This window comes from Thamnophis elegans, chromosome 15 (assembly GCF_009769535.1).
Source record: "Thamnophis elegans isolate rThaEle1 chromosome 15, rThaEle1.pri, whole genome shotgun sequence".
NCBI lineage: Eukaryota > Metazoa > Chordata > Lepidosauria > Squamata > Colubridae > Thamnophis > Thamnophis elegans.
In genome coordinates, this window is record NC_045555.1 from 7,642,000 (window position 1) to 7,655,110 (window position 13,111).

The 13,111-nt window shown below is 54.9% G+C and overlaps 2 protein-coding genes across 2 annotated transcripts in view; one reads left to right on the plus strand and one right to left on the minus strand.

Annotated features, from left to right (window-relative positions):
- Nucleotides 1-1,802: 1,802 nt before the first annotated feature.
- Nucleotides 1,803-7,980, plus strand: MFAP2 (microfibril associated protein 2). The gene is made up of 9 exons (XM_032231709.1): nt 1,803-2,457; nt 4,830-4,912; nt 5,336-5,410; nt 5,532-5,564; nt 5,887-5,967; nt 6,138-6,176; nt 6,397-6,484; nt 7,278-7,351; nt 7,540-7,980. The coding sequence occupies exons 2-9, from the start codon at nt 4,873-4,875 to the stop codon at nt 7,641-7,643; spliced, it is 534 nt and encodes a 177-aa protein (XP_032087600.1). The 5' UTR covers nt 1,803-2,457; nt 4,830-4,872; the 3' UTR covers nt 7,644-7,980.
- CROCC (ciliary rootlet coiled-coil, rootletin) overlaps nt 7,667-13,111 on the minus strand; it is a 28,035-nt gene continuing 22,590 nt past the window's right edge. Inside the window, 8 exon segments of the mRNA XM_032232203.1 lie at nt 7,667-8,806; nt 9,035-9,160; nt 10,060-10,191; nt 10,447-10,647; nt 10,830-10,979; nt 11,090-11,314; nt 11,455-11,670; nt 12,670-12,833. Coding sequence (XP_032088094.1) covers nt 8,720-8,806; nt 9,035-9,160; nt 10,060-10,191; nt 10,447-10,647; nt 10,830-10,979; nt 11,090-11,314; nt 11,455-11,670; nt 12,670-12,833 — 1,301 coding nt within the window. The 3' untranslated portion in view covers nt 7,667-8,719.

Here is a 13,111-nt window from a genome sequence, read left to right on the forward strand (position 1 = left end):
CTTTGGCTACGATTTTCATTTGTTTTGTGTGTTTGTTTGTGTGTGTGTGTATACATATCACAGAAGTGAATAACACCCCTTCACAGTTTATAAATATTTAAGGATATCTTTTCATGGGGCAGCACTGAAGAAATGACCCTTAGCTACAATGTAAAGTAGTGAGTACACAGCTTGTATAACAGTGTAAACGTGCTGTCCCCTCAAAATAGCAATAGCAATAGCAGTTAGATTTTATATACCGCTTCATAGGGCTTTCAGCCCTCTCTAAGCGGTTTACAGAGTCAGCATATTGCCCCCAACAATCCGGGTCCTCATTTCACCCACCTCGGAAGGATGGAAGGCTGAGTCAACCTTGAGCCGGTGAGATTTGAACCGCTGAACTGCTGAACTAAGAATGCAGTACACACAGCCAATTCATGTCTAAACTGCTGGCAAGACATACTTAAATATTTACAAAATGTGAGGGGTGTGTGTGTACTAACATCTGCGATATACTGTAGGTAGTCCTCAACTTAACTCTTACAACTGAGCCCAAAATTTATGTTGACAAGTTGAGAAGTGAGTTTTGCCCCACCACACTTTTTTTATAACTGTTCTTGTTATAAAAATGAATCACTGCAGTTCATAAATCGGTAACACCGTCATTTAAGAGAATCTGGCTTCCTCGCCAACTTTGTTTATCGGACTGTCGTGGAAGGGGAGCACATCACACACACACACACACCGGGACACCGCAACCATCATAACAGGAACCGTTTGCCAAGCAAGCAAATATAAATCATGTGACCATGGGGATGCTCTGGGTGGTCGTTAAGTGTGAAAAATGGTCATGTCACTTTTTTCAGTGCCATCGTAACTTTGCTCACCAAGCGAACTCTTGTAAGTCGGGGACTACCTGGATATGTACATATACATATGTGTACGTATGTATATATGTATGTATATCTATTTGCCAGTTTCTTTTTAATATTAGCAATCGTGTTTAGTTAATTGGATATTCAGAAGGGCTTAAAGGTAACGGTTCCCCTCGCACCTATGTGCTAGTCATTCCCGACTCCAGAGGGTGGTGCTCATCTCCGTTTCAAAGCTGAAGAGCCAGCACTGTCCGACGACGTCTTCGTGATCATGTGGCCGGTATGACTCAACGCCGAAGGCGCACAGAACACTGTTCTCTTCCCCTATTTTTCTATTTGCATTTTTTACATGCTTTCGAACTGCTAGATTGGTAGAAGCTGGGACAAGTCACAGGAGCTCACTCCATTATGTGGCGCTAGGGTTTCGAACTGCCGAATTTTCTGATCGACAAGCTCAGTGTCGATCCACAATCACAGAAGCAATAATGTATTCAATGAGTAACTTCGCATGAAGGAGGTCTGGGACAAATGGGGGGGGGAATGCGCAGGAGAGGCAGGTCCCCTACTTAAAAGATGGCCTCTTCAGGCCTGACCAAGAGGCAGGTGAGAGAAGGGCTGACCTGAGCCTTGCAGACAGAGACTCTTCCGCCCCAGGCAGCTCCATTACCAAACGATCCTGGAAAAAATGGCGGTGGGCCCTGCTGGAGCCGCTCTCTGCCCTAAGAGGGGAACAGCTGAGAAATGAGCCAAGGTGGCGCAGTGGTTAAATGCAGCACTGCAGGCTGACTGCTAGATCAGCAGTTCAGCGGTTCAAATCTCACCGGCTCAGGGTTGACTCAGCCTTCCATCCTTCCGAGGTGGGTAAAATGAGGACCCGGATTGTTGTTGGGGGCAATATGCTGACTCTGTAAACCGCTTAGAGAGGGCTGAAAGCCCTATGAAGCGGTATATAAGTCTACTGTTATTATTATAAATGGACTATAGCCAAAGCCAATCGGTAGTTCCCATGTGCTTTCCATACCGCCCCCCCCCCTCTGTGTTCCCAGTGGTGGTGGACAAACTGGCCAGAGAAAGAAACAGCAGCTTGTTTGAACCTTTCCACCGCATGGCAAGACACAGAAAGCCCACACCGTTTCTAACGGGAGCCTCTCAAGGGGGATAGGAAGGCATCCTTTCTGCCGGTCTCAGATGATGGTAGACTGCCTCTAAGCCTGGAGGCTTCGGGGATCAGCTTCAGTCCAAAAGCCGCCGCTGGAAGGAGCTGCCCAGTCCCGCCTTCTCCCCAAGCCAAAGAGCGCATCGCACTAGGGAGTCCCAGCAAAACCGCTGTGCTCGCTGCCTTTCTCCATCGTGGACCCTTGAAATAAACCTACTAGGTGAGCTACACCTGCGTGTGCCAGTTGCAGCTGCAGCCAAGGGGGGGAGAAACCTCTGGAAAAAAAAGTTCAGTGCTGCTGCCTCGAGAGAAGTTGGCATTAGGACCCAGGAGGGAGGCTGCGTTACTGGAAGCCTGGCTCCTTCAGGCTCTTTGGAAAGCGAGACCCGGGCGAGGAGGAGAGAGCGTGAAGTCAGCCGCCGGAGAGGGAGAAAGACCCCCAAGTTGGTAAGTTGGCTGAGGGGCACCGCGGGCTTTGCGGGGGCAGGAAAAGGGGCACTTCGCGGTCAGAACTTGCAAGGGGATGCACTTCGGAGCTGCCACCTTTTCTTCCATGCAGGGAAACGATTACCTTTCAAATAAAGTTTTTAGCCACGGGAAACCTAAGAGCTCCCCCCAACCCTTCTCCTCCCGCTCCCCCTTTGGATGCCAGCAAAAAAAATCCCAAAGAAAGAAACAAAAGGGTAAAGAAGTCTTCTGCCTGGCAACTAAGTTGGCTTGGTAGGAAAGCCCCCTCCCCCTCATTTCCTGAGATCTGGACTTTCGCTTGGAAGTGGGTGGGTGGGTGGGGAGGGGGTCCTTTTCTTAGGAAGTTTGACTTTTGGAATTACTTGACTGGTGGTCTTGCTCTGTTTTGGAAAGGGGGGAGGGGGGTGTTGCTTCAACACCCCTGAATTTGACCATTCAATCCTTGGGGCCAGGAAGGAGGAGGGCTCCCCTTTTGTTCTCCAGCTTCTTGCAAGGGGGGTGGGTGGGTGGGTGATGGGATGGGGAGGTGGAGTTGTGGAGGGCTGCCGGCCATTCTTGGCTTTCCAGAAGTTGGCTGATTGCTCCCAGATGTGCATCTGGTTTCTCTAAAGCAGGAACCTCCTGCGTCTGAGCCCCTTCCCCCTCGCACCTCCGCCGCCGAGCACAAGAAGGGAGGGTGAACAGGAAAAGGGGGAACTGGGGCCTTAAGCCAGCCCGGCCCTCCTCCACCCACTCCCCATCCATCAGCAGCACGTTCCCCACATCTACCTGGTCTGGCAGGAAAGCTGAGCCAACTTGGGTTTTTCTGGGCCGCTTTCTCGGGCTCCTCTTTCTCCTCTGCGCTAGAGAATACCGGCTGGTACACCGGGCGAAAGCTTTCCACTGCGATGGGAAATGGGACACCCCCGGAAACTTTGCTCAGGCACCTGGCGGGATCTGCTCCTGGACTGGACTCTGCAGCGAGAAGCGAGTCTGTGTCGCTTGGTCTGAAGTGTCTTTTGGCCAAAGCTGCTGGCCTGTGACGAGTCCTCTTATTTTTTTCCGCCCACTCCTGCAGGGTTGGGCAGGGGAAAAATCCCAGTGAGGGTGGGGGGAAGGATGCTTTGCAGTAGTGGGATTCAAATTTTTTACTACTGGTTCTGTGGGTGTGGCAGGGGAAGGATACTGTAAAATTCCCATTCCCTCCCCACTCCAGGGGAAGGATACTGCAAAATCTCCATTCCCTCCTCACTCCAGGGGAAGGATACTGCAAAATCTCCAATCCCTCCTCACTCCAGGGGAAGGATACTGTAAAATCCCCATTCCCTCCCCACTCCAGGGGAAGGATACTGCAAAATCTCCATTCCCTCCTCACTCCAGGGGAAGGATACTGCAAAATCTCCAATCCCTCCTCACTCCAGGGGAAGGATACTGTAAAATCCCCATTCCCTCCCCACTCCAGGGGAAGGATACTGTAAAATCCCCATTCCCTCCCCACTCCAGGGGAAGGATACTGTAAAATCTCCATTCCCTCCCCACTCCAGGGGAAGGATACTGTAAAATCCCCATTCCCTCCCCACTCCAGGGGAAGGATACTGTAAAATCTCCATTCCTCCTCACTCCAGGGGAAGGATACTGCAAAATCCCCATTCCCTCCCCACTCCAGGGGAAGGATACTGTAAAATCCCCATTCCCTCCCCACTCCAGGGGAAGGATACTGCAAAATCCCCATTCCCTCCCCACTCCAGGGGAAGGATACTGTAAAATCCCCATTCCCTCCCCACTCCAGGGGAAGGATACTGTAAAATCTCCATTCCCTCCTCACTCCAGGGGAAGGATACTGTAAAATCTCCATTCCCTCCTCACTCCAGGGGAAGGATACTGTAAAATCCCCATTCCCTCCCCACTCCAGGGGAAGGATACTGTAAAATCTCCATTCCCAAACTTCCGCTACACCAGTTCTCCAGAACTAGTCAGAACCTGCTGAATACCTTCTCTGGAAAACCTGCTGAATACCTTCTCTAATGCTTAGATCTTTGGAGATCAGCTGGAAGCAACATTCTCATCCACCCCTCCTTCAACTCCTTGACTGAAGAGGTTAACCATGGAGGGCTCAAAAGACAGGGAGAGTTCCCAGCATCCTTGGCCGGAGAATCTGACCTGTACTAAGGACGGGGTGCTTACTGGCTACCCTGGGCAATTTGACTCCACTGATTGAGCCTTGCCCAAAGCAGCTTGGGAACCACACCAAGGTTGTTTCTGGGACAAGAACACAACTCTGAAAAGTGTGTGTGTGTGTGTGTGTGTGTGTGTGTGTGTGTGTGTGTTCGTGTTCTTCCCTCCAATCTAAGACAGTGTCCTGTGTCTTACAGCTCAGCTCCAATTTGGCTGCCTCTGAAGCTCCCCCAGACAAGGATGAGGACTCTTCTGGCCCTTCTCCTCCTCTGCCTGCCAGGTAAGAGGCAAAGCTGGGTCCCCGAACACCTCCCTCCTCCTGCCCGGAGTCCTCCTTGCTTGAGCAAAGGGATCCGGGACTCCCCACCACCGTCCCATGACTTCACGGAAATGCTGAAGACAGGGCTACACGCAATGACACGTCAGGTCTCCACTTTCCCAAGTGCTTGGGGAGGGCGAAGGGGTCCCTCGCATGTACAAGGCAAGGGGACCGCAGAAAGGGATGCCCAGCTTTCGTTCGTGTCACTTAAGCAAGAACCCCCTCCCCTCCCCACCGGGCAAGAAGCGTGAAAAGGGGAAGAAGGCCCGCTTTGCAGTGGCTCTCCGAGTCGACAATGCCGGGAAGGACCCCCACCTGGGCAGATGCGTGCCCCCCCCCTGCAACAGCCAGCCTCAATTTCTTCCCCTCCTCCCTTCTCTGCAGCACTTCTGGCTCAGGGGCAGTATGACCTCGACGACCCTGCCTATCCCGAGCCCCCGTATGCCCCTTACGAAATTGGTAAGTACCAGCAAGAGCCTAGGGGCCCCTCTCCAGCTGGCCATAGCCAATCCTGATCGGAGGTAGAACCCCGCTCTTACAGGAGCTTGATATATCCTTCTGGCCTCTCCCTTGTTTTCAGAGAGTCAAGATTATTACGATTACGCCGGGAACGGTGAGTCTGTCCGGGAGGCCAAACCTGGCATAGCTCAACTGCCTGTCTGGTAAAAACAGCTGTCATCAACACTTCTGGACTGGTGGCACATGGGGGTGGTGTAAGTGTGTGTGTAAGTGGGGATAGTTCCTCTTGAGGGGAGCAAGCGGCCGCCACTCACATGAGCAGAGCTTCGCACATGCTCACACACACACATGCCACCTGTTCGGCCCACTTTCCAAAAGGACCGCAGCTCAGTAGTGGGCCACACCCCAGGGGTTGGGGAACGCTGTAGTAAAGGGCTTGGATAAAGCGGCCACCCCCCTCTCCCTCTGCCCTGCAGATCTCTCCCCCCAAACTCCGGAGGAGCACTTCCAGTCCCAGCAGCAGAATCAGCAAGAGGTCATTCCTGCCCCAACCCCAGGTGAGCAGCCTGGAGGCCGGGTCGGTGGGGTGGAAGGGAGTTCCTCCCTGCTCTGTGATCTCCTGGCTCTGCCCAGCTGCCTGCTCCACACCCACCCACCTACCTCCCACTCTCCCAGGGTTAACAGTTACTCACACCTTGTTGCTATCTGGGCTTTTCTCCTCCCCTAGACATTTCTGAGACGGAGCCCACCGAACCGGGGCCTCTTGGTAAGAAATCACCAGCTCTGAAATCAGACCCTCTTCCTGAGGTCTGCAACAAACAAGTTGGTTTTGGCATCCCCCCAGGACCCTTCCTCTCGTCCCAGAGAGGGGGAGGCTGCTGCTCCTGAGCCTATGTGGCTGGGGAGGGGGCGGGGGTAAAGCAAGTTAAAGACTCTTGGGACTGAATGGAGACCCCCCCCTCCCCCGTCTTCTTCTTGGTCTCCAGACTGCCAGGAGGAGCAATACCCTTGCACCAGGCTGTATTCCATTTACAAGCCTTGCAAACAGTGTCTGAATGAGATCTGCTTCTACAGGTGAGGGGCCGCAATTGAATCGGGACCAAACCACACACCCCCACACATCCCCGCCCTGGAGAGCATTCCTCTACAAGCTTCTCTCCACACGGCAGGCAAGGTTCCCCAAGCAGACTTGGGAGGGCGCTGGTGTGCTTGCAATGGGCCTGCAGGAAACGCTGCAGCCGATCCCGCGGAAAGCTGTGCAGGCGGGCGAGGGGAGGGAGGCTGCCTGCCGATTCAGGTGCACCAGATTCGGACAGTGAGGAGGTTGGGGAGGAACATGGGCCAGTCCTGGAGTCTGGGGAAGGCTCTGATGAGGGCTCTGTGTCAGACAGAGAGGGGGCCAGGGCCATATGCGAGTTATCAGCTGCCTTCAGAGGCAGACATCAGTGAGGCAGACAAACACCTGGAGCCTGTTCCCAGTGTGAGTTGCCAGACAAAGGGAACAGCTAAAGAACAGGGGTCGACTTGGGAGGAAGGCCACAGGTGGACGGTGAATGGCCACTCCCAGAGGAAATAAAAGGGGAGCGAAAGGGGAGTGGAGTTTGCAGGAGGCAATTAGTTTGCTTCATTGGTTCGTGATTCTCCGAGACTCCTTGCCAAGTTTTATAGATATCGGCCTGGCAGCTCTCCAAGCCAGATAAGGTCTGTGACTGTAAATCCTCCCTTGAAAGACTTGGCTAGATGTGAATGAACAGAATTCACAGTATATTAATAAAAGAGGTTTTTGTCGGGACAAGGAGTTTGCTTCATGCTCCCGGGAAGCCTCAGTCAGAACAGGGAGACATTCTGTGGCCTTTTCCGCGTTCAGCCTCCGCAGGGTCTACGTGATCAATAAGGAGATCTGCGTCCGTACAGTCTGTGCTCACGAAGAACTCCTCAGAGGTACGCACAAAGATCGAAGGGCCCTGGGCCCTTGGGTCCTCCAGTCATGATGGTTACAGGGCCAGCCGATTCGGGACATTTCGTCCCAGCAGGAGTTGGGGACAGCTTTGCCTAAAACTTGGAGGGTGGGAGCGGGGTTGTGAAGAAGAAGATGTGGGGATTCTAACTCCTGATGGTGGCTCCCCCAGCCGACCTCTGTCGTGACAGATTCTCCAAGTGCGGCATCATGGCGACCAGCGGCCTTTGCCAGACTATGGCCACCTCTTGCGCTCGGAGTTGTGGCGGTTGCTGAGCGGGGAAAGGGGTCGTGGCAGTGGACGGGAGGAGATTCTGGACCACGGATGATGCCCCTGGTTCATGCCCAGAGGAACAACGGCCCTTCTTGGGGGGCCCTCCCCCACCGTGGCAGTGACACACTTGCAGGGCTGCTCAGGCGTGACTCGGGCCGGGGTCTCAACAGGGACCCAACTTTGTCCTTCCAGAAATGCCGACCATCACGCCAGCTACCGGTTGGGTTGGGTTGAAATGTCTTGTAATTGCAAGTTATATTTTTTGTACGGAGCGTAATTTTCTCCCCACCGACCCTTTTTTTACAAAACGATCTTAAAAATTAAACAGACCAAACATGTTACCATTGTCCATTCTTTTTCTGGCAAAAGATGGTGGCACAACAGGACACACTCCTTCCTGCATTTTCACAACCCTTCCCAATAGAATTGGGGTGGGGAGGGAGGACGGAAACTCTCAAATCTTCCATTACAAACTATTCCCCTTCTACGTAATGAGGGGAAAGCCTGAGAAAGCCACAATGCCGCGGATATAAAAAAAATAACTTTCTACTTTCCTTGATTGGCTGCTACATAAAGAGTCCCAACAGAGAAAAATACACACCTGATTAGGTTCTACGGTCCGATTAAAAAAATATATCCTTCGTCGAGGATGCCCTTCGGCCCATCATGGGACACAAACGCTGCTCCAGGCAATGGGGGGTGGGGGGCCAGAGACCAGGCCAGGATCTACTCAGATGCCCACCCACCCACCCCGTTCTCCACCAGGAAAGAAATGGAACCTTCTGGTACCAGTTGCGCTTGGCTTGCTGCTCACTTTCCCTGGGGGCTCCTTTTCGGTCATCTTTATGGGGGGGGGCGAATTCTCCTTCTGATCCAGCTTGGATCCGAGAAGTAACCAAACTGTTCAGACAACCGAGGCCTTCTTGGGACAGCAAAAAGAAGAAGAGAGGAGCGGTTCACACTACCTTGCACCGCGGGTGAACCTAGGCCCTGAGGGATAGGAGGTCGGTGGCCTCTCTTGCTGTGGCACTCTTTAGAGCCGTGGGGCTCAGCTCCTTCCACGTGTCTGCTGCCACAGCTAGTTTCCGGAAATGAGAGGGGAAGCTGGGAAATAAGGTTGTCCCTTCTGGGTGTCTTGCTGCAGCTGCTCCTTCAGAGTCGAGATCTATGGAGGGATTGGGGGGGGGGGGGGAGAGAAAGGCCCCTTCAGTATCCAGGCCAGGGGGTGGGGTTTGGTTTGGTTTTATTAGAATTTGTAGGCCGCCCTTTTCCCTGAGGGGACTCAGGGCGGCTCACATAAAACTGGGAAGGGGGGAACACAAACATCAAGATAGAGTAGCACGAGTAGCAGCACCGCAGCTGGGCCAGAGTCCCCAGGAGGGAGGGAGCTCACCTGCTCTTCCAGCCCTTTGCCTCCAGGACGGGAACTGCTCAGGCGCTCACCCTCCTGCCGCTGAGGGGAGGCCGCTTTGCCAAGAAGCTTCTTGCCCCGGGCCTGCTCCAGCTCGGCCACCTGCGCCTAGGTCAGCGGAGGGAACGTCAGTATTAATGTCCATCTTGCACCCTCAAGGGGACACCTAATGGCCCAGTGGTGGGATTCCAATGTTTTTTACTACTGGTTCTGTGGGCGTGGCTTGGTGGGCGTGGCAGGGGAAGGATACTGTAAAATCTCCATTCCCTTCCCACTCCAGGGGAAGGATACTGCAAAATCTCATTCCCTCCCCACTCCAGGGGAAGGATGCTGTAAAATCTCCATTCCCTCCACACTCCAGGGGAAGGATGCTGTAAAATCTCCATTCCCTCCACACTCCAGGGGAAGGATACTGCAAAATCCCCCATTCCCACCCCACTCTGGGGGAAGGATAGTATAAAATCTCTATTCCCTCCCCACTCCAGGGGAAGGATACTGCAAAATCCCCCATTCCCCCTCCACTCCGGGGGAAGGATACTGCAAAATCTCCCCTCCCCAGTCCAGGGGAAGGATACTGCAAAATTCCCCAATCCCTCCCGATAAACTGGGACTCGAGAGGCAGAGAATAGATGGGGGCAGGGCCAGCCAGAGGTGGTGTTTGCCAGTCCTCCGAACTAAAAATTTCCGCTACCGGTTCTATGGAACTGGTCAGAACCTGCTGAATACCACTTCTGCACCAGCCCTGTCCCGCCTGCTTTAACTCTCAACTTTCTCCTTTTCACTCAGCTGGCCATCTGGGCCAGCGTCGACATCTGGGGAGCTAAGTGCTCCTTGTTTTCCTGGTTTTCCTCCAGCATCCCAGGGAGTGGAGCCCCCCACCCCCCTCTCGTTCCTATCCAGGAAGCTGGCGAGAGCTGAGGCACACACTCCTTCGAGGCATCCGAAGGGCAGGATGCTTTTAGCCGCACAGAGACTGCCACCCGCCAGGCCCCTGTAGTCACCGTTACCTCCAGCTGCCGTATCAGCTGCTGGGCTCCCATCAGCTCTTGCTCTGTGCCCGTGAGGGAACGATCCAGGCGCCCTTTTTCCACGGAAAGCCGCACAGAGTCCTCGTGAGTCTTCAACTTCTCGCGCTCCACCTACCAATTCCACCACGACTCAGTGGCTGCACAACCCCCCCCCCCCGCATGACTCAAACACCCAGCAGGAGGGGATTTAGAGGGGGGGAAAAACACTCTGCGGGAGCCCCTCAGTTTACGGGCGCTCTGTGAGCCCGAGCCCTACCCCCTCCATGCCCAATTCATTCCCTCCCCTCTGGAAACCTGCTCTTGGTCCCCTCCAGACCTCCCTAAGGCCTCTCGTCTCTTGCTTCCCCCAGAGTACGCACAACTGACCTTGTCCAGGGTTCTCCGCAGGGCGCCCTTCTCCTTCTCCAGGCGCAGGGACAGGCGCTCGGCTTCCCGTTTCTCACTCTCGAGCTGGGCCAGGGCTTTCTGCAGACTGCCCAGGCGCTCCTGGAGCAGGCGCCGGTCCTCTTGCACCTTCTGCAGCTTCCGCAGGGCCGCCGCCTCCCCCTCCTGGCGTTGGTGCAGCAGCTGCAGGCAGGGAGAAGAGGACATGGGAGGGAGAGTTTCCAGGCACGACTCACCCCTGCCCGCTAATCCCGGGAACGAAACCAGCTCTTTAGGCCCACCCGGATCTCAGGCTCTGGCCTTGTGGGTCTGGTTCCTTATGGCAAGGAAAACCAAGGGCACCTCCGAGGGCTCAAGAAACTCACCTCTTCCTGCTGTCTCCCCAGCCCCTCCAGCTCCTCCTTCTGCAGCTCCAGTTCAGCCTGCTGCCCTTTCAAGGCTTGGAGCCGCTCCGAAAGGGCCCCGTTCTGCTTCTTTGCTTCCAAGAGGGCATGCCGGGCTGCATCCAGTCGCTCCTGAAGGGATATAGGATGGATGGATGTGGGCCCGTCTCTCTCAGCAGAGCAACAGCTACTTGTGACGAAGGAAGGCGCTGCCGGTGGGGCCCCGGCCTTTCTCCACTCACCTGCAGGACTCTCTGCTCGTGCGCTCCGGTTGCCAGGGCCTTCTGCAACTGCAGCAGCTTCTCCTGCGCGGAGACGGAGTTTCTCTGGGTCTCGGACAAGGTGGCTGTCAGCCCCTGCACCTTCTCCTTCAGGGAAGTCTCAGAATCGGCAGCCTTGGCCAGCGAGAGGTTGAGTTGGTCCAAGGACTGCTGCAGTGCACCGGCTCTCATCTCGCTCTCAGTCACCTGGTGTGGCGGGAACGAGCCAAAGTAAGGCTGTCAGCGGGGCAGCCTAAGGCTCCTCACCGTGCTCGTCCATCAAGGGGGTAGGGCTGGGCCCTGGGGTGGTTGTGATGAGACCCCCGTGGTCACACACAGGACCTCACCTGCCTCTGCATGACGGCAATGCGCTCCTGAAGAAGCTGGAGCTCAGCCTCGCGGTCACTCAGCACCACCTTGGCCCGCTGCAGTTCCCCTTCCAGCGACCGCCGCAAGAGCTCCAGTTTGGTGCTCCGGCTCTCCGAACTACCCAAGGAGTCTCTCAGCCGTCGTTTGTCCGCCTCCAGCTTGGCCTCGTTGGCCTTCATCTTGCTGAGTTTCTCCTGCAACAAGTGAGAAGGTGGAAAAAGTGATCATAATTGCTTCCGACTTGCCTGGCAGGGACAGGCTGAGCTGATCCGGATGTGGCCAGCTGGGAAACAGCTGAGCTGGGCGGGGGGAGCATGGCCGGCTTCAGGAGACGGAGCTGGGATGAGGAAGTCCTCCTGGGATGCAGCAGAGGAAGCTAGATGGGAGCACCGGTTCTTCCACCTCCACCCAGGTGGAATTTGACATTCAAATTTTTTCCCTACCAATTCTGTGGGCGTGGTTTGCAGGGGTGTCCGGTGACTGAGTGGGCATGGCCAACTTGATGTCACTCGCGGCCACGGCCATTCAGCCAAAGGACCCCCTCAACAAGGGACACCCACAGAACTCGGTAGGAAAAAATGTGTGTATGAGCACAAGAAGGGCTCATAATGAATGCTGTGGCAGACAGAATCCGAACATTTCCCCTCCATTCACAGCAGAGCTGCTGCAGCCTGTCCCTTTAAGGTAGTCCCTGGGAGGGAGGGTGCTGGGGGGGACCATAAAGGAAGCTGCAGCTCCGCTGTGAATGGAGGGAGAAAAGTTTGGATTCTCTCTGCCACAGAATTCAATGTTAAATGCAGCAGAGAGAATCTGAACGTTTCTCCCTCCATTCACTGCTCCCTTTATTGTCCCTCCCGGCTCCCTCCCTCCCAGGGATTACTTAAAAGGGACAGGCTGTAGCAGCTGCGCTGTAAATGGAGAGAGAAATGTTCGGATTGGGTGGGTGGTTCGAGCGGCGACTGGGCAACTGACCGGGCAGGCGTGGGCGGGGCCAACCAGGGGTTATTTCTTCCAGTTCAGGGAACCAATTCAAATCGTCCCTACCAGTTCATCCTATCCGGTCCAATGTGGTCACCCCAGCCTCCACCCTTCCATTAGATGCTGAGAAGGATCGAAGAATTCCCCCCAGAAACATGCACCTCTCCCCGCAAGGCCACTTTCTGAATAAGAACCCAGTTTTCCTGCACACCCACCTGCGTAGCCCTCTGCTCGCTTGCAGCTGCCTGCAGGTCGTGCTCCAGCGTAGCCAGCTTCTCCGCCTGGGCCTTGCGCTCTCGTTCACTCCAGCGCAGGGTCTCCTCCTGAAGCATCAAAGCCGTTTGGGCCCCCGTCAGCTTCCCATCCAGACTACGCCTCTCTGCAGAAGGAACGACACCTGCGCTCAGGAACGGGCTCCCTGGGGCTGTCTTCCCTTTTCTATGTGGCAGGCGGGCAGCTCCGGTGATCAATGGGCCAAGCCCCCATTCCTCAAGGGCACAAACCAAAAGGGGCCCCATACCAAGGGGAAGATGTCACCATCCTGCCTCAGCTGCCAAACGCTGTAGTCGAGGGCCACTGTGCCTTCTTAACAACTGCCTTTACAAAACTGGCAGGTGTTTATTCGGGAGAAAAAGGGCTTTGTTTATGCTCATCTTC